This window comes from Perognathus longimembris, chromosome 1 (assembly GCF_023159225.1).
Source record: "Perognathus longimembris pacificus isolate PPM17 chromosome 1, ASM2315922v1, whole genome shotgun sequence".
Lineage (NCBI taxonomy): Eukaryota > Metazoa > Chordata > Mammalia > Rodentia > Heteromyidae > Perognathus > Perognathus longimembris.
This window is the reverse complement of record NC_063161.1, coordinates 104,701,266-104,725,473: the sequence shown is the minus strand read 5'-3', so window position 1 is coordinate 104,725,473 and position 24,208 is coordinate 104,701,266. Positions and strand designations below refer to the sequence as shown.

The 24,208-nt window shown below is 43.8% G+C and overlaps 1 protein-coding gene across 1 annotated transcript; it reads left to right on the top strand.

Annotated features, from left to right (window-relative positions):
* Window positions 1-411: 411 nt before the first annotated feature.
* Window positions 412-22,497, top strand: LOC125346590 (semaphorin-4D-like). The gene is made up of 15 exons (XM_048339332.1): window positions 412-517; window positions 2,410-2,555; window positions 6,979-7,041; window positions 8,781-8,879; window positions 10,539-10,632; window positions 11,651-11,764; window positions 12,639-12,790; window positions 14,939-15,114; window positions 15,200-15,359; window positions 16,740-16,962; window positions 17,846-17,961; window positions 20,234-20,406; window positions 20,481-20,528; window positions 21,366-21,384; window positions 21,637-22,497. The coding sequence occupies exons 1-15, from the start codon at window positions 412-414 to the stop codon at window positions 21,928-21,930; spliced, it is 1,983 nt and encodes a 660-aa protein (XP_048195289.1). The 3' UTR covers window positions 21,931-22,497.
* Window positions 22,498-24,208: the final 1,711 nt, after the last annotated feature.

Below are 24,208 nucleotides of genomic sequence, written 5' to 3'. Positions count from 1 at the left end.
CAGGTGGAGCTGGGGGAAGGTACTAGAGTCCTGTGGCTCCAGCACTGTCCTGTGTCTTTGTGCAAGTACCCTCCAGGAGCCTCTGTCCAACAACTTCTGCTCCTCAGCAAATGGACTTGGGCAGAAGAGGTAGCAGATGGGAGCTGAGGGGACACTGGAAAGCAGGAGCAGCATGTGGCCACACAGCCTGATGGGTAACCTTGCCTTTCCCTTTTCCAATGATGTGTCTGCAGGCTGTAAGAAAGTACCAGTGGATTTTGACACCCAGAAGGTGAGAGTGGCCACTTCTCAGCTGCCCAGGAAGTAGATGTGTGTTCCTGGAAACCTCACTGCTCAAAAGCTCTGAGCATAGCTGTTGTCCTACAGCCGTTGAGCATCATATCACCGGAAGCAGCACTCACCTCCTACATCATGAGGATGCCCTGCCTCGTTGGGGGACTCATCACAGCCCTAGTGGTGATGTTTGGGACAGTGACGGCATATGGGCCAGTACCACGGATCAACTGGAATCTTGAAGGTGAGGGGCAGGACTGTGTAGATTCTGGTGTTGCTAGGTGGGACCAGGACAAGCTGGGATGCTGGAATGGATGGCTGAGTACCTAGCATGTCAAGTGCTGGGTTCTTCGTGTGATCATGTAGTCTATATAGTGCTTTGGCAACTGGAAATATAGTACACAGAGCTTGCTCAGGAATTAGGGAACCATGAAAAAAAGCCTCCTACTTAGAACCCTGTAATATCTGAAATGATCTAAAATGATGTCCTACACGGGCAAGTGTCAGCTCCACATACCTGGAGAGACTGGAGAGGCAAGGACAGCTCCTCAGACTGGCACAAAGCTTAAATATTGATGCACATCTCCTGCTCATTGGTCTCAGCTGTGATTATTTCTTCTCCCAGGGCCTGTTTTGGCCTCCGGGTCTCTGGCTCAGGGGATGGAGAACATCCATACTAAATGCCGAATAATGGGCTGCTTTCACACAGGGGCAGGCAGTCCTAGACATGTCTGGGCTGATAGTCTCAGAGCTAGAACTTGCATCTGGAGTGTACTTCCTTCCTGCACTGAAAACTTAGAGCAGCGAGTCTTATTATGCATTTCTCTATTCTGTGTTGCTTCGTATTGTACTAAGTTATTGGGCATCTACCATGTGCTGGGAAATATGAATGGTGCTGGGAATTTCATTCAAATGCTATTCATGATCTCTAGGGCTTAATAAACATTGGAGGACAAAGGATTGAGTTGCAGTGAAATAACTGCTGTTGAAATTAGTCACAGTTTTGGAGAACAGACATTGGATATTGGGCTTCCAAACTCAAAGGAATGTAATACAGGTCACAAGCAGCCATGCAGGCAGAGGAGATGGCATGGGGGAGAAGTAATGGGCTATAAGGAACTGGAGACATTTCCTGAACTCTTGATTCCAACCATGTAAACACCGTGTCACAAATATGTGAAAGACAACTTAGAATTGATTGATACCAGGACAAAAAGATAAAACAATTGTGTGTGTGTGTGTGTGTGTGTGTGTGTGTGTGTGTGTGTGTGTTTGTACTGGAGATTGGACTCAGGGCCTCACACTCTCACTTGCCTTTTTCACTGAAGGGTGGCACTCTACCCTTGAACCACACCCCCCTTCTGGCTTTTTGCTGATTGAGTAGAGTTAAGAGTCTTGGGGACTTTTTTTGTCCAGGCTGGCTTTTTGTCCTGAATAATTAATTACTTATTTATTGTCAAAGTGATGTACAGAGGGGTTACAGTTTCATACTGGGATCCTCAGATCTTATCTCCTGAGTAGGTAGGATTACAGGCATGAATAACTAGTACCTACCTAAACAACTTTAAAAAAAAATACTACTTAATTGGGTATGGTGGTGCACACCTGTAATCTTAGCTCTCAGGAGGTTGAGGTAAGATGTTCAGGGTAGACTGAGTCATGTGCAATCACTTTGCGTCCCAGGCATGAATGTAGTTATCTCAGAATTGAGACCTCATTGTGGGTGGTTTTTTTCCTAAACCAAATCTGTAGATAATTAAAGACACATAGATGAGGTAGGAAATGTCAGGTGAAGACAGCCTGCGATTCCTTGAAAAGCCACTGAAGAGGGGACTTGGGACTTTGTAGGAAAAAGAAAGAAAGGTGCACAGATTCATCTCTCTCTCTCTCTCTCTCTCTCTCTCTCTCTCTCTTTCACACACACACACACACACACACACACACACACACATGCTGCACAGATTAGCTCGGAGGGGACCATTGACAGGCAGGCGATGACTACATTGCAAGTCCTGGAAACGTCTAGTTTCCTCTGTGGCAGCAACACATTAGGGCAAAGCCCTTCATCACAGTCACTGAACTGACAGTCCAGGCTCTACATGTCTGGATTCTGATCACTCCCCTTCCCTCCCACAGAGGTAGACCTGATGGAGTTTCAGGAACCAGGCATCTTCAACTACTCACTTTTGCTGCTCAGTGAAGACCAGAATACACTCTACGTGGGTGCCCGGGAAGCCGTCTTTGCACTGAATGCACTCAACATCTCTCAGAAGCAGAATGAGGTGCGTCCTGAGCCTCACTTCCCTAGCTCTGTGCAGACCTGCTAAAGCAGGAAGCCTTTCACATCCTCAGAGCATCCTTCCTCTCCTGGCATCTTGTAATACCATCTTAGGATATCCATCAAAGATCACCAGTCTCTCTCCATTTTCTTCTCTTTCTTTAACCTTATGGATGAGTTTTCACCATGCCTATGTTCAAAGACTGGTTTGATCAGTCCTCTACCTGTGTAGCTTCCATAGCCCAGACTTCATTCCTATCTGGCATACTTCCTGCCAGTAATGGCATTAAGGAAAATTCCAGTCCCACATTCACCTGTGTAGTTCTTTAAAAAAATATTTTCATTATCTGTATGTAGTTGAACAAAAGCTTTTCAATTCAACATGTGAGTTTATGAGTACAATGGATCCTGATCAATGTTACCCCCCTCCACCACTATCTTCCATCTCTAGGAGCCCCACCCATCCCTTCAAGTTACCTGATTCCATTTTCACAAATGTATTCTGAGTATTATGTCTGTGTTTGCTCATCATTTCTTTCTCTATTTGTCCACTTGCCTCCCCTTAAACCTCCAACCCCCTCAGACAAAGAAAATGTTTCAGCTTCCTGGTATTTATTTGATCAAACTATCAGTTAATTGTTCAAAGTAATTGCACCATTGGAATCCACCCCTGCACATGCAATTCTTTTGTCAGTTTGATTGTGCATATATGCATATGGCCCTGTATATGTTTTCATACACGTTCACAATTTAGGACTAACTTTGACATGTAAGAGAAAACATCAACCTTTGTCTCACAGCCTGACTTACTTCACATATTTTTTCCAGGTTCATCCTATATATGTATCACATTTTCTTCATCTACTTGTCCTTATAGGGCACCTGCACTGTTTCCATAACTTGACGATGGTAAATAGTATGCAATGAACATGGTTGTGCAAGTGTCTTTTCATTTATTTATATTGTATTATCTTTTAGTTGTACAAAGGAGGTAACTTTTAACAAAGCAGTTTATGAATACAATGCATCCTTATCAATGTCACCCCTTTCAACATTCTCACCCATCTCTCCAACCCACTTTTTCTCTTACATTTCTTAATTTTGTAGTATCTATATTCCATTTTTACTGTGTTTTCTCCTTCTCTTCATTCATCTATTGTAAGTTACCTTACAGCATCTTGAGTTGTTTTGAAAAATTCCCAAGAAGCGGGGTATTACTGAATCATAACATAGTTCTATTTTTTTTTGAGGAATTGCCAAACTAACTTCCATTGTGGTTGAACTAATTTACATTCTCACCAACAGTGTAATAGGATCCCCTTTTCCCTCATATCCTTACCAACATTTATTGTTGATGCTGCCCATTCTTAGTGAAGATGGAATATCAGTGTTGTTTTGAATTGCATTTCCCTTTTGGCTAGAGATGTTGGACATTTCTTCTTGTGTTTACTGTCTTTTTTTTAAACTTCTAAGACGTTTCTCTTTATTTTCACTTCTTCTAAAAAGTCTCTATTTAGCTCATTTGCCCATTTATTAATTGGATTATTAATTGTTTGAGGGTTTACCTTTGAGCTTCTTCTATATTCTGGTTATTAAGCCTTTGTTAGACGCATAGCTGGCAAAGATCATCTCTCATTCTGTATGCTATCTTCTTAGCTTAATAACTACATCCTTCACTGTGCAGAAACATTTCACCTTAATGCAATTCCATTTGCCAATTATCTTTCCTATTTGCTGAGCCCAAGGAAATCAGGAAATTCCTGGCATCCTGAGTAGCTAGGATTACAGGCATCCTGACTTAAGCTGACTTTCCCTTCTTAAGCCTTATACCTCATGTTGGTTGGAGGAGAAGATACTAATTTTCCTCTATCAACAATTGGTCCTCTTCTTCCAACTCACCTTTGCAGTTCTTAATGAGATGATTCTTCCTTGTCTATATAAGCCAGGAAAGCATTCAGAAAATTCATGTCATCAAATACTCAGTCAGCAAATTTCATCAACTTGCTCAATAATATTTTTGTTTATTCAAAGACATGTCTAAATCCAGGGGAAGTCAGTGATGGACCCATCCTTGCAGCCAGTCATTCTATCCATCTCTGTTCCTCAGGCCAGCTTCAGCTTCATACTTGGGAAAAACCACTCTACTCTGGGTTGTGTCCAAGCCTTAATGTTGCTTCTTGTATCCTTACATTGGAAAAATCAGACCTCTGTCATTCCCTGCCCTCTTCTAGGGATGGCTTGGGACCAGAACTTACCCTGATAAGGCACCAGGAAAGTCAGAGGCCCCCTGCAGAAATTCTTCCCTTTTGAGCCTCTGTGGCCTGTGAATATCAAAACCAGCAGAAAATGCAAGCTTGGCTTTGTTTACCAGTTTTCAGACTAAGTTGTTCAGGATTTAGTTCCACCCAGAGGGCAAGAGAGAGGTTTTGATGGTTTGATGTTTTTTGTTGGTGTTTTGGTTTTTTTTTTTTGTTTTTTTCAAATTTTTATTATCAAACTGATGTACAGAGAGGTTACAGTTTCATACGTTGGGCATTGGATACATTTCTTGTACTGTTTGTTACCTTGTCCCTCATGCCCCCCTCCCTCCCCCCTTTCCCTCCCCCCCCCAGGTGTTCAGTTCACTTACACCAAACAGTTCTGCAAGTATTGCTTTTGTAGTTATTTCTCTTTTTTTACCTTGTGTCTCTCAAATTGGGGTTTTTGTTTTTTAAGTCACACTGTTCGCTTTCACCTCATGCTGCCCAATTCTATTTTCTTTTATGTGTGTAGTTCTGGGGTGGAACCAATGTCTCGTGCATGCTGAGCAACACCCCCAGTCCAGGGTCTTTCTTTGATGCTCAATGTCAAGTTCTTGGTCAGTGGCAGGCCTTAGGTTGGTTCCTAGGGCCTAGTTGTCTGGGGATTGTTTCTTTCCTCTATGACTGAGGCTGATGTTGAGTATCTTCTGTTCCCAGCTGCTATGGCTCTGTTCTGTTTTCATCTTCAGAGTATTCTTTATTCCTATTTTCTGGTTAACAGACACATCAATACGGCCTTATCCTTTGGAAATAGTATGTACCTTAGAAGTCACCAAGCATAGGGTGTTGCAGGCTCAGCTCTCACTCAGCCATTCCTCTGTCTCCCCCCATTGAGTTGTGTTTTCATTGTCATAGGGGCAGGGCTCTGTCTGGCCCTAGGGAACTGACACAGGGCCAGTTACAGATTTCTCCTTGACCTTAGAGAATTCACACAGGTAGATGAGGAATTTAAGCTGAGAGTCATGCAGGAACTTGTTCTAGACCTTAGGTCTCAGTTGGATGTCTGTGGTTGTGATGTCACCTTGTGGGGATTGTCTGCCACAGGGAACCCACTGTGTTAGTTTGGAACAATCCCTCACCTGGGCTCTCCTCTTACAAGTAGCTCCATGCTTCCTGACTGCAAATCTCCACACCTGTGAAATGTTCTCTTGTTATATTTTCTCATTTGGGGACCTCACAAAGGAAAGACTGATGGTCATTCCTGGTAGGGGAAGACAGGAGCCTAGGGATCTGTGTTTCCTTTTCCATCTTGGGCTGCTCCCTTTCTGTCCTGTGATGGCCTTGGAGGGTGGGCCCCACCTCAACAGCTCCTGAGGCTCCATGGAAAATTCTCTGAAGAATAGCACTGAGTGACAGTGCTGTGAAAACTGCCACTGTCCGCTGCTGCCAGCACATGTGTAGAGAATCAGAATCTTTCCATCCTCTGAAGGAGACGGCTACAGGGCTGACATTTTAAACTGGTATCAAAGTCACTTCTTAATTAAAGTGTATTAATTGTAGGCATTAACATTTTCATATCCATAAAGTGTATTCTATACAGACACACCCTTCCTATGCCCCAATTGCTACTGCACTCCAGATTGACTATTGTCAGCTTCTGCACCTGAGAGAACATGTAGTCCTTGTCCTTGTATCTTTGGCTTTTTTACTTAACATGATCTATTTCCATTATTCTGCTGAAAATGACTGGAGTTCATTCTCTTTCATGGGTGACTCATACTCCATTGTGCAGCTATATAACATGTGTTCCATCCATTCATCCACTGATGGGCACCAAGGTTGTTTCCAAATCTACTTTTGAGTAGTGTTGCATAAAGTCTGTCACTTTTAAGGGCATGAAATAACCCACTTCAGAGCTCACATTTTTTTTGACAAAAGTAATTTTTTCCACTTTGAATACTTATGTTTCTGCTATTCTTTCATAGTGAACTAGAGGCTTCTATTCTCAGAATGTTCAGGAAAGCCATAGATGGCTTCCCAGCCTTCTTTCCCAATCTGAGGTTCTTTTTTTTTTTTTTTTTTTTTTGCCCTGGTTCAGAAACTTCTGGGGTCTGAACTCTGTTGTGGGGGTTTTTAAGCTGGGCATTTTTACCCCATTTTTAATTTACTCCTCATTCCTGCTAACAGGTGTACTGGAAGGTCTCAGAAGACAATCGGGCAAAATGCCTAAGCAAGGATCCGTCAAAAGGGGTAAGCGCTTTTGCCTATGACAAAACCCCACACAATATGTCTTAGTTGTTCAATCCTGTGAATGCTGCATGCGGCTGGGCACGGTGTGTGCTTGAGTAGTTTGTTAGATGATGACAGCTCATTCCTTCTGTTCCAGACTCTTCAGGGAGGGGGCTGTGTTCTCATGACAGGCACCGATATGGGAGGAACTTAAGAACTATGTTCGACTTCATATGAATTAGATTTATTCTAATGTCTGAGAATCTAACTATGGAAAATGATTTCAAATGCCCACTTGGCCCATGGTGTAAAATTTAAGGCTCCTGGCCCTCCTTGAAGCCTGATGTCTGGAGCCATTGCCAAGATCTGAGGATTCCGAATAGAAGCCCAGTCCTTAAGCACCTCAGCATAACACTTTGGGGAGCCCTGGGAGAGTGTCGAGCCTGGGGCAGTGTCCTTTCCCTCCACTGCACTGAGTCACCCTCTACCTACTGTGCCACTGTTTTCTCTACCTGGTGCCAGGCAGATATCTGTGTTCCCAACTGTGAGAGTTCAGTCAACCCTGATCACTGCTACTGACAGCTGAATTACAGAAAATTTCAACAATTGACTAATTGCAAAGCAGATTTTTTTTAACCACAAAGGTTATCTTTTCAACTTTCTTTTTTTTCCTCCTTTTTTTTCTCTTGCTAGTTCTAGGGCTTGAATTCTGGGACTGGGCACTGTCCCTAAGCTCCTTTTGCTCAAGTCTAGCACTCTACCACCTGAGATACAGCTCTACTTCTAGCTTTTTTGTGTGATTAACTAGAGATAAGAGTCTCACAGACTTTTCTGCTCAGGCTGGCTTTGAATTGTGATCCTCAAATTTCAGCCACGTGACTAGCTAAGATTATAGGCATGAGCCACAAGCACTTGTCTTATTTAACTTTCTTAGACAAGTGCTAAATACTTTTGCTTGGGTATTAAACCTAGTGTTCCCTGAGGAAGGGAGAAGACAGCAGGCACTGATGAAATCTTACATACTACAGGCTTTTAGAGAGGAGTGAATCAGCTACTCAAGATGCTCCCGGTGTGTGGAGGACAGAGAGTGATCTGGAGCCCCTCCTGACCCTGTGTAGTTGAGCTCATTATGAATTTCATCTCACCAGTTTGAAAATAGTCACAGCCAAAAAAATTTGAGATAATTTTTGACTAGAGCAAATATGATCCAAGTAGTGTTCTCCCTAAAAGTTTGTGTGCCCCTGAATGGTGTCTTTGTTTTCCTGCATGGACCTCTATGATGAAGAGCTGAGCACAGCTACCTTCAAGCCGATTTCTCCCCTCCAGTGTTCAGGGCCCCAACAATGCTGTTTCCAGCTTTGTATATAGTACTGAAGGTTGGGGCTCCCTGAGTGGCAGAGGCTTCCTGTGAAGAGCACACTATGACAGGTTTGGTCACCAAAGAAATGTTTTATGTGTTTAATCAATGAGAGTAAAATACATTTTTCCTATGGTGGTTTCCTTAGAACAATTTTGAGGTCAACTCATTCCTTTCTTGGGTCTCCATGTTTTTGCCCAGCATCAATTAAGACTGAATTGAAAGTGTGCCAGCATAAAGTCTAGGCAGAGTGGCTGTGGTATCATACCCTGCTCAATGAGAGCAGGCAGGACATCGTGTGAAGAAGTCGGAAGGAAAGGCAGGACAGCAAAGAGTGGACTTTAGGTGAGTACATGGAGCATGCATTTATAGCTGGCTATTGATGGCATTTCTCCCCCCACAGGCAGAATGCTTTAACTTTATCCGGGTGCTACAGCCTCTCAATGACAAGTCCCTCTATGTGTGTGGAACCAATGCATACCGGCCCAAATGCGACCACCTGGTAAGTCCACAGACACTTCATTATTAGTTGTGCTCACAGCAGCATGGGCAGTGTGTAAAGTAGAGTGAAGACATGGGCAAGCATAAGGCAAACTCTACCCCAAAAGCACTAGGATTGTCTCAAACCAACAGTCTGAGGGCTGGGACAGCTGAAGGCCCCTCTCTCTGGAAAACCACCAAGCTGTGAAAGAGCCTTAATGTCTTGTGACTTGAGACTAGGTCGGGACATAGGTGGTCCTTGAAATGATTAGAAGAGCATTATAGAAAGTGAACAGTTGACAGGCACAGCTTTCATGTGATCTTGTCCACTGAGATCCCATCCTGGTATCATATACTCTGAATGAGCTGAGCAGGGCACCTCCTGTCCTTCCTTGAGCCACATCCTTGACATCTTCTACATCCTGCTGTGGGGGGGGGGCAGGCAGGAGGACAGTGCCTTACTCACCTCAACATTTGGACAGGTGATTAGGATTCTTCTGAAAAATTACTGAAAATTAATGAAAATCTTTGCTTTCTAGAATCCTTAATTAATTAGAGTTTAAGAAAATATATTAGCTTCACAAGTGGGCACTTGGGGCTCATGCCTGTAACCCTAGCTACTCAGGAGGCTAAGATTGAAGGACCGTAGGTTGAAGTCAGCTCTATCAGGAAAGTTCACAAGACTCTTGTCTCCAATTAACCACAAAAGAAAAAGAAGCTACAAATGGAGGTGTGGCTCAAGTGGTAGAATGCTAGCCTTGAACACAAAAGCTCAAGGACACATCTAAGCCCCGGATTCAAGCCCCAGGACTGGCACACAAGAAAAATGATTAACTTCAGCTCAGATTTACTCTGGGCCCCAGCACTGCAAAATGAAAAGAAAACAGTTTCATTTGGAAGGTGAAACCATGGCTGGGCAGAAACTACTGAAATGAAAAATGCCAGTATACAAGAGGCCTTGGGTTTGCTCCCTAAAACTGAAAAAGAAATAAATAGAACAAGTAAACAAACAAAAGCCAGTCCAACCTTAAATGAGAAATGAAAAGAAAAAGTATGGGCTCACTAGAAATTCACTTAGGTAGCTCAGTAGAGTTGTCCATGGATAAAATCCCAGAATTCAGGAAGCTGAGGCAGAAGGATCATGAGTTCAAGACCAGGCTGTGCTACATGTTGAGAACCTGTCTCATACAATAAAAATCCAAAGAGAAATTCACTTAGGAAACTGGGTACTTGCATACCCATGTCTGTGGTGATCCACAGTATGGGTTTACCTGGCTGTTGGTGGTGGCTTCTGACACTGGACTCTAAAGTTGATATGGGGTATGGAGGTGTTTCTGAGATATAAAGACACAGAGACTCTGATCATTGGCTGAGCATGTCCTGCATTTGGGTCTCACTGGCCTTCTAACAACCCTAAAGCTACCAGCTCTAGGTCTCCATTTTGCAGATGAGGAGATAGCTGTCTTGGGTAGCTGAGTCAGGGACTAAGGCATTGGTGCACCCACTGAGTGTATGGCATACAGCACCGTTCTGAGAGCTGGCCTCATGTGGTTCCGCACACATTTCCTATACCTTATTGGTCCAGGAACAAGGAATCTATAAAGTAAAATGGCACAAAGACACACTGTTACAAGGGGAAATCAGATATCTTATGAAGCCTTTTCTCTTTATTCCATTGTAGAACTTAGCAGACTTTAAGTTTCAGGGGCTAAATGAAGATGGCAGAGGAAAGTCTCCTTACAGCCCTACATACAGCTCTACATCTGTCATGCTTGGTGAGTACCACTACGAAGGATCCTTCACTCCCAAAGGTGATGGCTGCATGTTTTGTCCTGCATAGAATTCTTGGCTTCCATATCTTCCTCCATTGTGTCTTCCCTGGCCTCCTGTCAACATCAGCTTTCCATGCAGAAGGTGCTATGTTCCTCAGTACAGACTCTTTAGGAAGAGTGTTGAATGCATTGTTCAAAGGGCTAGCCTGTCGTTACCATGGTAGTACACAACTCTCTAGTCTTCTTTGATATCCAAGGTATGTGTATTTCTTTTTACAAGAGAGGAGGGCTATGGAGCTCCATGCTGTCTGCTGTGGTCTCAGACATCTTCAGTGAGCAGGCTGTGTGCATTGTATGCACCCATTCCTATGTCTAACTTTTATTAGATCCATATACATACAATTTTTAACTTTATGGTGATGTGAAATGCACCATACACACATTATTCCTCACTTTCAAAGCAATGTTCAGTGAAATACATACTTAGTACATTCTCATAAAACAGGCTTTGGGTAAGGCAATTCTGTCTTCTTGCAGACTGATATAAGTGTTCTAAGCGTACTTATAGAGGTAAGATGAGCTATTAAAGAGGATCTGTATTACACGCATTTCAAGTTAGAATGTTTTCAACTTGGGAATATATATATATGTATGTATATATGTGTGTATATATATATACACACATATATATGTATATATATACACATATATATTCCCCTACAATAAATTGAGGAGCATCTGTGTTTGCTGTTATTTTATTGGATATGGGAAGCTCTCACTTGTGTTTTCTTACTTCCCTTTAACTTGTAAAATGCAGCTTACTGTGGCTCCCAAATCTATCCCTATCAAAGTAAAGACATAGATGTAGACAGCTGTGCCAGCACTCAGAAACTGAGAAAGATCTCTTTTGTTCGAGAGGTAGGAGGACTTAATTCAATTGTGAAATAACAGTACTTGGTGCCACAGTAGAAAGGCTGATCTGATTTCTTTCCTTCTCTCCTCTGCTTCTGGGCTGCTACAGATGGACAGCTTTTTGCAGGGACATCAACTGATTATTTTGGAGAACTGCAGGTCATCTCTCGATATTCTCACATACATCCTGTGCGGACTGAGTATGACACCAACTTGCTATATGGTAAGACACAATGAATCTAGCATGGTGGTATGCACCAGGTCTATCTTTGGAGCTTCCTGAACTTTAGTTAGCCCCTAGGCAGCGGGACAACTGGAACCCTTCAATATCCCAGCTCTAGTGAGGAAAGGGAGTGAGTCTTGCATGGGATTCTTTGCCCATAGGGCACTGCTTGAAGAGTGTTTTTGTCTCCCACCCTGAGAAGAGAGATTTTGTAAGCCTAACAGTTGTATGGTAAAGGTAAAACTGAGGACAGCTCATCTTGGGACTGTGGTGTCATTTCTACATGAAGTTAAAGATAAAGCCTTTGTGTCAAGCTTCTACATCCTGGTCAAACAGAATCAGTGTGCCTTGATGCCTCCAGATAATACTCAGTAGATGTCTGACTTTGGTGAGTGGGTGATAGGAGGCTGCTGGCTGGGATCTTTGGTGTGGGAAGGGGGCAAAGGGGGTGAGGGGCTGGCTAACAGGCCCTTCAAAGCCTCTTGGTCTCCAGGAAGAATTTAGCATACAGGAACACTGAGTTCATCTCATAGAGGGAGACTTGTTTTGGTGGCTGGGGTTAATTGGTTTGAATCACTTATATGAAGCAGCCTATTCTCTGTCTGCCAGCTGAGGTGCTCCATTATGTTTCTACCATGAACCTGAGAGATCATCTTTCAGGGCCACAGCCTGGACCAACTCTCTGAGCCTGGGGAGTATGAGGCAAGAATGAGCAGACTCAATACTGTTATCGTCCCCAACACTATGGCACACACAATCCAGACATCCTTGCAGGAAGGCTCCAAGCCCCCAAGGTGGCACTAACTGCCGATATAGGGAACAGGCAGTGACACATTTCTGTATACAAAGACAACCTTGTGTCACCTCTCTGCAGAACCTAACTTCGTCTTTGCTGATGTGATCCGAAAAAGCCCCGATAGCCCCCAGACCGATAATGATAAGGTCTACTTCTTCTTCACCGAAGTGCCTGTGGAGTATGACTTCTTTTCCAAGTTAAAGATCCCCCGCGTTGCAAGAGTGTGCAAGGTGAGTACTGTGCTGCTAGCCCAGGCCGTCTGGTCCCGTGAAAGCAGGCCTGGAAATGTACCTTTTCCTGACACCCAAATCGCCTCCTGTCACAGTAGCTGCCATTGAGGCGCCTGGGAAATGCTGTATTTTTGTTGTCAGGAACCCCTCAAAAGTGTCCATGGATACTAAGGGCATGATGGCTCCCCACCTGTAGCCCATTAGCATGTGGTTCTCAAGCACTGTCCTCAGACCTCCCCAGGGTAGGAGACACAAGTTTTGTTGAATGCACCTGCCAGATTCTGCCAGAATTGGAATCTCAACAAACCTGAGAGTGAACCATGAACCAACAGCCGAAGGTTAAGAAGCCAGAACTACATTGAAATGTTGGTCAGGATCAGTCTTTATGTTTGGTATGAGTGAATGCTTAGCATGTTTTTAAAAGCAGGAAAGCACTTGAGTTAGGAACTCTTAAGGGACTTAAGCTGGCTTTTTCAGGAAGGCTAGGTGATAGGTCTTAAACCATGTGTACCAACAGAACACAGAGTCAGCAGTAGTCAGGGCCATATGTTCACCCTCCCCCTCATGGCAGTCATGAGATGCCCGGTTGCCACATAGACCTTTAATGTGGCAATCACCATGGGTCACTCTCATCAAAGCAAAGACCTCATATGTGCATTACATAAGCGGGCACATTAGGTACTGCTCCCTTAAGAGCCCAATGAACAATGCAGAAAACACTATACACATGAAGTGTCTGCCTAGTACCATACTAGTTGCCTAGATCTCTACCCAGGACTCAGTGATTCAGTCCCCTTACTGTGTTCCTCTCCTGCAGCTCTGTGGTTGTCAGGAGGAGAGAGCCAGGCTTGCCTTGCCACTGACCTTGATACCTGGCCCTGGGGTAGTAGGTTACAAAAACATCCATGGGAAGGTTCTTTAACAGATATCATAGCTTGCCTTCCACCTATACCAAATCAAACACAAGCTGCAGGTCTGAAGTGATTTCTGTTGTCCTCTCTGTTGTCTTGAACTTGTTCTTTCTGCTGGCCTGGGGCCTGTATAAGCACAGCTCTTAGTCTCTTTCATCCCATGCACACAACCTTCCACTGCTCCTGAAGACCTGAAGGTCCATGAGATCAATGGCCACAGACATTCTGGAAATTTCCTCTGCTAAACATCAGAAGATGAGGCCCTCTTAAAAGGACAACATTTATCTTTTGTTATTTGGTGATTTAACAGTAGAGAGAATAGGATGGGTCTTCATTGTGTCCAGGACAAACAAGGCTTCCATCTCATATTCTGAATGCCCATTTTCTTCTTTCCATTCAGTGATTCTCCCCTGACTGATAGGATAGTCATTTCACAAACCTAGTGGATGCCTGAATCCATGGATAGTACAAAACCCACATATGCTGTTCTCCTGTGCCTGCAGTACCTATAGTAAAGTTTAATGTATAAATTAGGCACAATAAGAGGTTAGCAATAGTAACTAATAGTAAATAACAATGTACTGCAATAAAAGTTATGTGAATATGGTTTCTATCACAAAAGAATGTCTGTAGTCTGAGATTGTGGAAAAACACTGGTAATCAAAACTGCAGGAAGGAAAACATGGATATGAGTGGAGGGGAGTGTCTCAAATGAGTTCTCTGGAGGCCACAAGTCATATACCTATCAACCTTGACTCTCAGCCAGAGTCCCAAAGAACAATGTTTAAGAGAAACCTTTTATATCCAAACTACTTGAGCCATAATTTTGCAGGTAGAATAGAAGTAGAGGCTTGATCTCTCAAATCACATTCATATCTTCACTCAAGATAAGCTTCAATACTGGAGGCTATCTGTTTTTCATTTGTCCCTGATACATTTGTTGATATGTCATGGTTGTAACATCACAGGAGACGCCTTCCCAGAATGGAGCCAGAGCTCCATTGGTTGGTTCAGCTGTCATTCAGCAACAAGGCTTGCATATTTTGTTTTGTTCTGATGCAGATTCTGACTCAAGTCAGTATGTATCAAAAGAGAAAACAAAGCATTGTTTTCCCCGCAAAGCTAGTTTGGACCATGGTGAGCACTAGCAAAAACAAGAAGGCAGTGGACTTTACATGGGAACCACATGCTTTTGGATCCATATGGATGCTGCAATCTCCTGTTTCTGGGGTTTCAGGGTGATGTGGGTGGCCAGAGAGACTTGCAGAAGAGATGGACGTCCTTCCTGAAGGCCAAGCTGATCTGTTCCCAGCCAGATCTGGGCCTGATCTTCAACACGGTGCAAGATGTGTTTGTGCTGCAAGCCCCAGACCTGAAGGAGCCAATATTCTATGCCCTCTTCACTCTGCAGATGTAAGTGTCTTTGGCAGGTGGTGTGCATGACCCCCCTCACTGACCTGATACTCTGTGAACACTCAATATGCTCTCTCCTTTGCAGGGACACGTTGGGGCTAGTGCAATTGTCAGCCGTCTGTGCCTACACACAGTCCAAAATAGAGGAAGTCTTTTCCCAAGGGAAGTACATGGGGCTGGAGGTTAAATGGATACCCAAATGGGTGCCCTACAATGGCCCAGTACCCACTCCACAGCCAGGGGCGGTAAGTGAGGCAGGGGCTTCAGAAGAGGACTCTTGTTCCTATTCAAGTGTCCAGGCCAGGGGGTGAAACTAAACAGAACCCATGCAGGTGGGTCATCTGGCAAGATGATTCTCTGACAAAAGTTGGCTCTTGGTGGGGCCTGAGAGCTGATGAGCCCAGCTTGGGCCTTCTCTTTTTCTCCTTTGTGTGCTATATAACATGTCTCACCATACTAGCCTGTGAAATTAACACTGTATAATACAGTTATAACTACCAAGTTTCCATCAAGAAACATACAATTGTCAGGTGCCAGGGGCTTCCACCTGAAGTCCTACTTACTCAGGAAGCTGAGGTCTGAAGATCCCTGTTTGAAGCCAGATCCATCAGGAAAGTCTATGAGACTCTTATCTTCAAATAACTAGTGAAAAGCCAGAATTGAAGGTGTATCTCAAGTGGGTAGATTGCCAGCCTTAAGCAAAATAAATAAATAAATAAATAAATATAAATAAATAAATGCCAAGCCTAGTTATTGGGTTCAAGCTTCAGTACTGGTCTAGAAGGAAGGAAGGAAAGGAAGAAAGGAAGGAAGGAAGGAAGGAAGGAAGGAAGGAAGGAAGGAAGGAAGGAAGGAAGGAAGGAAGGAAGGATGGGAGGGAGGAATGGAGAGAGGAAGGGGGTGAGGGAGGAAGGGAGGGAAGAATGAAGTAAGGAAGGAAGGAAAGAAGGGAGGGAAGAGGAGAAGAGGGAAGAAGGGAGGGGAGGGAGGAAGGGGATAATGGAGGAAGGAAGGAAAGAACAAATGAAAGAAAGAGGGAGGGAAAGGAGGGAGAGAGGAGGGAAGAAAGAGAAAGAGAGAAAGGAAGAAAGAGAAAGAGAAGCACAATTTTTCTGCAAAGGCCTCTGCACTATCCTGAGCTATCTTGTCTACCAGTCAATAAAAGTCATGCATTTTCCTACTAAATGGAGTCAATTTTAAGTAAAGGGAATAGAAATTTCCAGAGTTGATCTGGTTTCCTAGTTCTTGTATCCCAAGAAGTAAATAGGTGTTTGTGTGAATCCTGGATCAGCCCGGACCTTCTTGCCATATCTTTTATGCTATTTAAACTATGCTGTTTTCAGCAATGATTGACATGGAAAAGCTATCACATGATGTGTTTTCAGTTTTAAAAACTTGCTCTTTTTTGAATATTGATAGATAATTTCTTCCCTGCTTATGTCTTGAAAGCACAGTTTTATCTTGTAGATGTGTTTAGAATTGTGTCCTCTGACTCCTGGGAAGAGGGTACCTCAAGTTTCCACTGTTATTCTTTTGTGGAAACATTCAGTGTTACACGTAACCTGACTCCCAGTGTTAGGCTTGGCCAGAGATAGGCATTAACCAGTCATTTTTATTCTTCACAGTGTACCAACAGAGAAGCACGTGGAACCAAGTATTTAAGCTCTTTGGATTTACCAGATGAGACAGTAGAGTTTGTCAGAGATCACCCTTTGATGGATGACTCAATAACTCCGATAAATAACAAGACTGAGTTTATAAAAAAGGGTGTGAACTACACACAGATTGTAGTGGACAGGACCCAAGCCCTGGATGGGAAATTCTATGATGTCATGTTTGTCAGCACAGGTGAGATCCCAGGGCTTTGAAGTGACTGTGTACTTTGTCTTAACATAAAAAGGAAATTCACATACAATCCTTATAGAGAGATGCAGCATTTTTCTTCATGGGACTCTGTAGTTGGTGACAATGTGAAAGGATTATTGAGATATTACCACATCCAAGTCTCTAGGACCATTATGTTACCTAGGGGTCTTGTTAAACATGCAAGTCTGACCTGTGTCTGGGATGAGCTGCTGCCAAGAAGTCCCTGTTTTCTTGGAAGGGGAGTGATAGGTGTCCCAGCATCAATTGTGAGCACTTATAGCCTGGCATTTGCAAAGTGTTAGCAACAGGCCCTTTCCCTGCAACCTGAGAAGAGCTAGGCTAAGCCAAGTCCTCAACTGTGGGAGATACACTTCCACTCATCTGTACAATCTAAAGCCAGTATTTTTGAATAATGACAGTGGCATACAGCCTCAGCAGGTGGCAGAGCACAAAGCCCACCATGGTGCTTCCCAACTAACTTGGGTGTCCTGTTCTCAGCTGCCCATACTCCCAATGGAGTGGAGTCTTTGGAGAGCCAGTGGCACCTAGGATCCAGTTTACATGGAATCTGCTTTTCACTGTCTCAGTGTCAACTTCATTGGTAAAAGACGTTGGAAAGGGCTTATGCTTCATAAGAAAAATTAGAATCAAGACTAATGGCATTTCCTAATTTATTGGTTTTGTGAAGGGCATTCTTTGCAATGCCCTTAATTCTTATTTCAATGCCATTCTCTTAAACATCTCATTGAACAAGTGAGCTAAGAATACAGAAAGGGGAGCTTTGTTGCCAAGATCAGAGTCCAGTGTGTGTCCTCCCTCCCCAACCCTGTGGCTGTCTCACTGACCCCTAGCTTTGACCTTGCAGATCAGGGCACCCTGCACAAAATTATCAGACTGGAGAACATTGTGTACATGATTGAGGAGACCCAGATTTTCCAGAAATCCGGACCTGTCCAAACCCTGGTGCTGTCTTCAAAGAAGGTAAAGTGACCTAGGAAACAATATTGGCTAGCGCCTTGCTGAGTGACTTTGCATGTCTGTGATGTGAATCAGGTTGGTGAACTTGACCACTGAGGTCTGCCTGGCCCCAGGTGATCTAGTCTCTGGGATGACACACAAAGCTGCTCCATGAACATGGGATTTAAAGTTTAGGAAGGAGGAGGCAGAACTGGAGAGCCAGAACTTCACTGAGTCCTTAATGAATATGGTGGCCACCAAAGTTAGACACTCCTTGACTTGTGGGAAAACATATTCTTATGTACATAGCCTATTGAGATTGCAGATTGTATAGGTGGGGTGTTATGTTGTACAGAGACACACCAGTGTACTAACTGGTAAGAGAAATGATAGGTCATTCTACAGTTCCCTTGAGTCAACACCTCACTTCCTTCCTAACCAGGGGCAGAAGATGTCTTATGTTACAGTCTTACAGCAGGTTCTGGAACTTTGGAGGTTGGAAGCACCAACCTCCAAACAAAAGCCATCATCTTGGCCTTGTAGCTACAGTTAGCTGTGGACACATAAATGAATGAGCCTGCCTCTGGACACCATGCCCGGTAGGCTTCAACCTTTTCATAGATGACAAAATATTCTCAACCTTTAGAAAATTCTTTAGCTAGAGGGAGGAACAGAAACATTTGGAGGTAAGAAAGCTGGATCTGACACACTTGTTATAGCTTCCATCTCCTGTCAAATCTCCACATGACTGGAACAAGTCTTCTCTTCAGGATGTGTTTCCACACTTGCATAGTCACGAGATTCCCTGGACTATCTGGGAGAGTTGTTAGGAACACATTCGACCAAGTCTGCACTGAAGAAGCTGCTGAGTGAGGCTGGGCCAGATCCTGACTGCTATCCATGGATATAGCAGTTTTCACTCTTGGCTGGGTGTTCTCTTTCCCTTCATGTGTGACTTGATCAGTGTGACTGCAACCCTGGGGCTTGTGAATCCTTCAGTCTATGAGACCTTCATCTATAGTAGGGCTGTGAGCTCCACCCAGAAGCCTAACAGATCCTGAATGTGTCATCTGAGCGTAATGTGTTTTGTCTGACTCTAAAATCAACTTGTGGATACCTTGTGATTCTCTGATACTGGTCATGTTTGTGTGTATGTGTGTGTGTGTGTATGCACGTGTATGTGCATGTGTGTGTATGTGCGTGTGTGTGCACATGTGCGCACATATGTTGGTACAGAGTCTACAATTCAAGGCCTCAAACTCTAATCTGGGTTGCCTGCGCATAGCTGGTGCTATGCCACATGGGCCATGCCTCCAGTTTGGTATTTGGCTGTTTAATTGCAGATGGAGTCTCATAAGCTTTTCTCATAAGCTGGCTTCCAACCACATGCTCCAGGTTTCATCCCCTCAGTAGCTAGAATTATTACAGGCCTGAGCCACAGGTACCTGGCTAGTTATGGGTTTACTAGGTTGTTAAAGTGAAACAAAATTCCCATTCCAAGGATAGGTTCCTTAGATATAACCCCCAATCCTGATCTCCTGTACTCAGGAGGGCTGCTGGAGTTAACCTGGAGTGGATGACATGACAAAAGTCTAAAGGGACTTGTCTGAATGGGTCTGCACTGCAGTGTGGCAGCTGATTTCCTCCTCACAAAGGCAGATGAGTATAAAACCATTGGTTTGGCTTCCCAGCCTTCTGCTCATTCTTTGTAGTGTTAATGGTGTCGTCTTCATACCTGGATGCTGGGCCGAGGCTATAATGACATAATGAAACAGTGTTCTATTTGCAAGTATTCACATTTTGACACAAAGTTTGAGATTGGCTGTGCCAATCTCAATCAAGGCTGTGCCATTTGGCTTCCAACTGTAATGCTGTATCATAGGCAGTGTTGCTAACAGGACAACTTAGGATGATAGACTAGGGGCCCTTTCCACCAGTAAGAATAGCTGAAGGACAAGGTAAGGATCAGTTTTCTCCCAGAAAAGAAGCTAGCAGTGGAGCACCCTCTGCAAACAGTCAGGCTGACAGGCAGGGGGGCGCTCAGGTTAGAGGAAGGGTGAGATTCAGATAAGGGTCCAGTGAGTCTTTATCCTCTTGGACAACAGACACTGCCCTTCTTTTCACACAGTTATCATTGATAATAGTCTTGGATTTCAATAGCCTTATGTGCTGGCTGGCTCTGACATAAGAGAGGACATTTTCAATGCAGCAAACACTGAAATCCTAAAGATGCTTACAGCCTCAGCCATCCATGAGATTCCCCTATACCTGCTCTTTCTTTGTCTCCCACACACAGGGAAGCAAGTTTATCTATGCTGGCTCCAATGCAGGAGTGGTCCAGGTCCCCCTGGCCTTCTGCAGGAAGCACAGCAGCTGCAAGGATTGTGTGCTAGCGCGGGACCCCTACTGTGCTTGGAACCCAACTGAGGGCACCTGCGAGGTTGTGCACGAAGCCCAAGGCCCAAACAGGTATGGACAAGAGGCCCCTCATGCAAGTCCCCACATCAATATACAGTGAGTGATTATTGTATGTTGCCTTCTAGGTACTGGATTCAGGATATGAGTGGCAATGTGTCCTCGTGTCCAGGTGAGTTTTTCCCATTGCACCATCCCCCTCAGCAACTGGATGGTGCCCAACCATGTCCTGGTATTAGTATCTGTATTGTATGTGTGTGTGTTGGTTTCTTTCTCTACTCTGAACAGAGGTGACCTGCCATATGCCAGATGTGTGACAGAAGCCTGTGTCCCTTTGATTACATAGGTTGTATGATTCACTAGAAAGCATTTTCTGTTTCCTACTGTCTTCTTTTGTGTTCTGCTCAGCTGGAGCTTGTTAAACAAAACTATCATCTGTGAAGAATGGGAAGAAAGGAGTCCCTGAGTACAGGCTGAGCAGCTCTAATCCCAAATCCTCAAATCTGAGATGGTTTTAAGTGCCAGTTGACACCATAACTGGAAAATTCCACCCAACAATTTTTTGTACCATACACAAAACTATGAACTCATATATTATATAAATTTATCTGCACATTGTGTGTGCAAGAAAATATTTAAAACATAAATATATTTCATATTAGATGTCTGTTCCCCCCCATGATAGGTGTCATTACACATATAGAAATATTCCAAAATCTGAACAAACTTGAAATTCAAAATATTACTGGTACCAAACACCTCAGATAAGAGATATAGAGCACATAATTAGTTCTGATGTCTACTAAGTTTGACTTCAGAGTAGGGTGTCCCAGGCATGGTTTCATCTTCTCTCTGAGCAGATAGTACTCTTCAGGTTAGAAAAAATTAAAAAGAAGTATAAGACTGGTATTGGATGTAGGCCTCCCTGAAACTGCTAGCAGAAACATTTTTCATTGGGCTCAGGATTCTGTGGTGAGATGCACAGCTGCTCAGTGCTCACTCTCCCTGTGTAGGTCAGTTTTCTCCTGGTATGTTGAATGAGAAGTGGGAATTCTGTTACCCTGAGCCATCTGATTTTCTTGTCCCCAAGAGCTGCTAACCAAAGGTCATCTTGCATTTGGTCATACATGTCTTTCTCTTTTCTGTCGTCCTAAAGTTCCATCTTCTTCCAGCAGGTGATACTCTTGTGTCATCAGCTTTTAAAGGCAGCTGAGTAAGTAACAAGGTTAATTAACACTGTGCATCTATCTTGATGTTCCAGCTGGAAAGGTATTACATCCCGAGCAGCATTTTTCCTTCACTGGTAGCACAGCATATCTCAGATGCTCCCCCAAATCCAACAAGGCCCGTGTGATATGGAAGTTCCAGAATCGTGTGATAGGAACAAAGGAGGATAAATATATTATTATGGAGAAGAAAAACCTGCTGATCACCAAACTCTCAATGAAAGACCAAGGGAGGTATCAGTGTCTGTCTGAAGAGTGGGTCAACAGGAAGGCAGTTACTCAGGTGCTCAACAGATACATCCTGGAGGTGAAGTTATCTTCACCACTGCCTTGCTCTACTGGTAAACATTAGTAGAGTAATCCTTAAAGGGTTGTTAGCATTCACCGAGAGGTCCTAGACTCAAGGCTCAGCTATATAAGCCACTGCCGTACTCCACAAGTCAGCACCCACCAGCATGTCCTGAGAACCAATCATCAACACAGCTCACCAGTTCTACTTCTTAAAGACTATGAATCTCAAGCCTAGTGACAACGACCTGTTCTGTGTCTCTTTTTCCTCTTCCTGTTCATCCTCTTTGTCTTTTAGCCTACAAATGTGGCAGTGGCTACCTGCCTAGATAGTCCTTGAAATTCCACTCAGTCTGCTACTTGAGAAGAAGCAGTTGACATCAGATTTTTCTCATCCAGAGCACAGCATAAAGGAAACATTTACGGAGCCTGGGAATGTCTCCCTGAAATAATGGCAAGCAGCTGAAGCTGGCCCTGGAGCCATGCTATGCTTGACACAAAGAAGGACATCATCACTAGATAGAAACCATCCATAAGGACATACAAAATTTCAGTCAGAGACAGCCTCTTAATAACCAATATGAACTGGCTTGGGTGTGGTTGTTGACTGAAGTCTAGCTGTGCCTTTCCACCTGTGTCTCGTGCTCTGTGCTTGGAGAGTTTTGTGTTGGCCTCTCATTAGCCCATTCTCATAATGATAATAAAGCAAATCCCAACCTTTGTCACGTTCCTCTTGAGTTGAAGCATCATTTTCATACAAATTTTCTTTCTCTACTCTTTTGTGTTGTTTTTTTCCTTTTTGAAAGAGAGAGAAGAGGGGAACTCAATTGAAGAGTACTCTCCCACACCTGGAAGACAAGTTCTGTGTACAGAAAGCTAGCTAGACTTATGGCTCTGGTGGTCGATAGGATTGATCCATGAATGCAGGAGCATTTCACAATCTCTCAGCCATGCCTGATGATTTGCATTTCCTGTTAAAATTGAGGGGGTCATTAAAAGGCAACTTTGTGTGAACATCTGTCTCTTGTGGCTTCCATGTCAACCCACTGGGCTTCTGCTTTGGTTTCACTAAAGATGTCCTACCTGAAAAGAAGTGAGCTGGGGGTGGATGGGGCTTTCAGCTATAGCCAAGACTACAACATCCTAGTGATGAATGTGGACGACAGTCCAAATGATTTCTACCACAATCTTCTGTGTGTCCTTAGTGACACACAACTGGAATGGCCTCCCAGGTACCTCACACAGCTGAGACCTGTAAAATGGAGCTGTACTACAGGTACTCTCTCTCTCTCTCTTTCTTTCCTCCATTGAGGAACTGAGGCCGTGTGCACATTGCTCTCCACTAGGAGCACTCTTCCTCTGAAGAAGACCAAGGAGGAGGACTCTAAGTGCTCAAGGAAGACAGCTTTCGTGTAGACTTTCTGGTTTGTTTTGTTAAAGGCCTATCAGTTCCAAACATGAAGGAATGTCGCCTCTGATCAACTGATTTTTTTCTAGGAAAACCAGTCAGGAGTTATGCCAACACAGGTCAAATTCCCAAATACTGGCAGAAGCATCTATCCTGCATAGAGGGTCCTGACTCTGTAACTAGTGGAGGCATGGGGGTTCAGCCCAGTTAACTTCCTGGATTGGGCCTCAGGTGTCTCAGGATCACAGTGTTCACAGAAACACTCTTCTGGGGGTCTTCAGGAGAATGAACAATGGCCTCATCTCAGAAGCCTGTGAACATATTAGGTTACATGAGATGGCCTCTGAACATGTAATTAAGTTCAGGACCTTGAGATAAGGAGATGACCCTGAATAATCCATGGGATCCCTACGTGTAATAGCAAGGGTCCTGATGAGAGCCAAGGTGGGAAGCAGGGAGAAAATGCTGCTACTAGGAGGGAGGAGAAACTTTACCTTCTTAGGTCCTGTTTGTGCTAATTAAACTAACAAAAACAGACTAACAGGAGGAACAGCAGATATATTTTAATATTTGTGTGTGTTGCTGCTTCCCAGAAGTGAAGATCCAAAGAAGCAATTGATGCCACACTAACATGCCACCTTAACAAAGGGTGACAAATTGCACAGAAATTACTCACTTAAAAAAAAATCATGGTACCAGCACAACAATGTTCATTGCAGTGCAATTTGTCATAGCGAGAATCTGGAACCCACCCAGATGCCCCTCCGTAGACGAATGGATCAGGAAAATGTGGTACATATACACAATGGAATTTTATGCCGCTATCAGAAAGAATGACATTGCCCCATTTGTAACGAAATGGAAGGACTTGGAAAAAATTATACTAAGTGAAGTGAGCCAGACCCAAAGAAACATGGACTCTATGGTCTCCCTT

Coding starts and splice junctions, on each gene's coding strand:
- LOC125346590 (XM_048339332.1), top strand. CDS start 412: ATGAGGATGCCCTGCCTCGTTGGGGGACTCATCACAGCCCTAGTGGTG. Junction 518..2,409: donor GATCAACTGGAATCTTGAAG/GTGAGGGGCAGG, acceptor TCCCTCCCACAG/AGGTAGACCTGATGGAGTTT. Junction 17,962..20,233: donor TGGTGCTGTCTTCAAAGAAG/GTAAAGTGACCT, acceptor TCCCACACACAG/GGAAGCAAGTTTATCTATGC.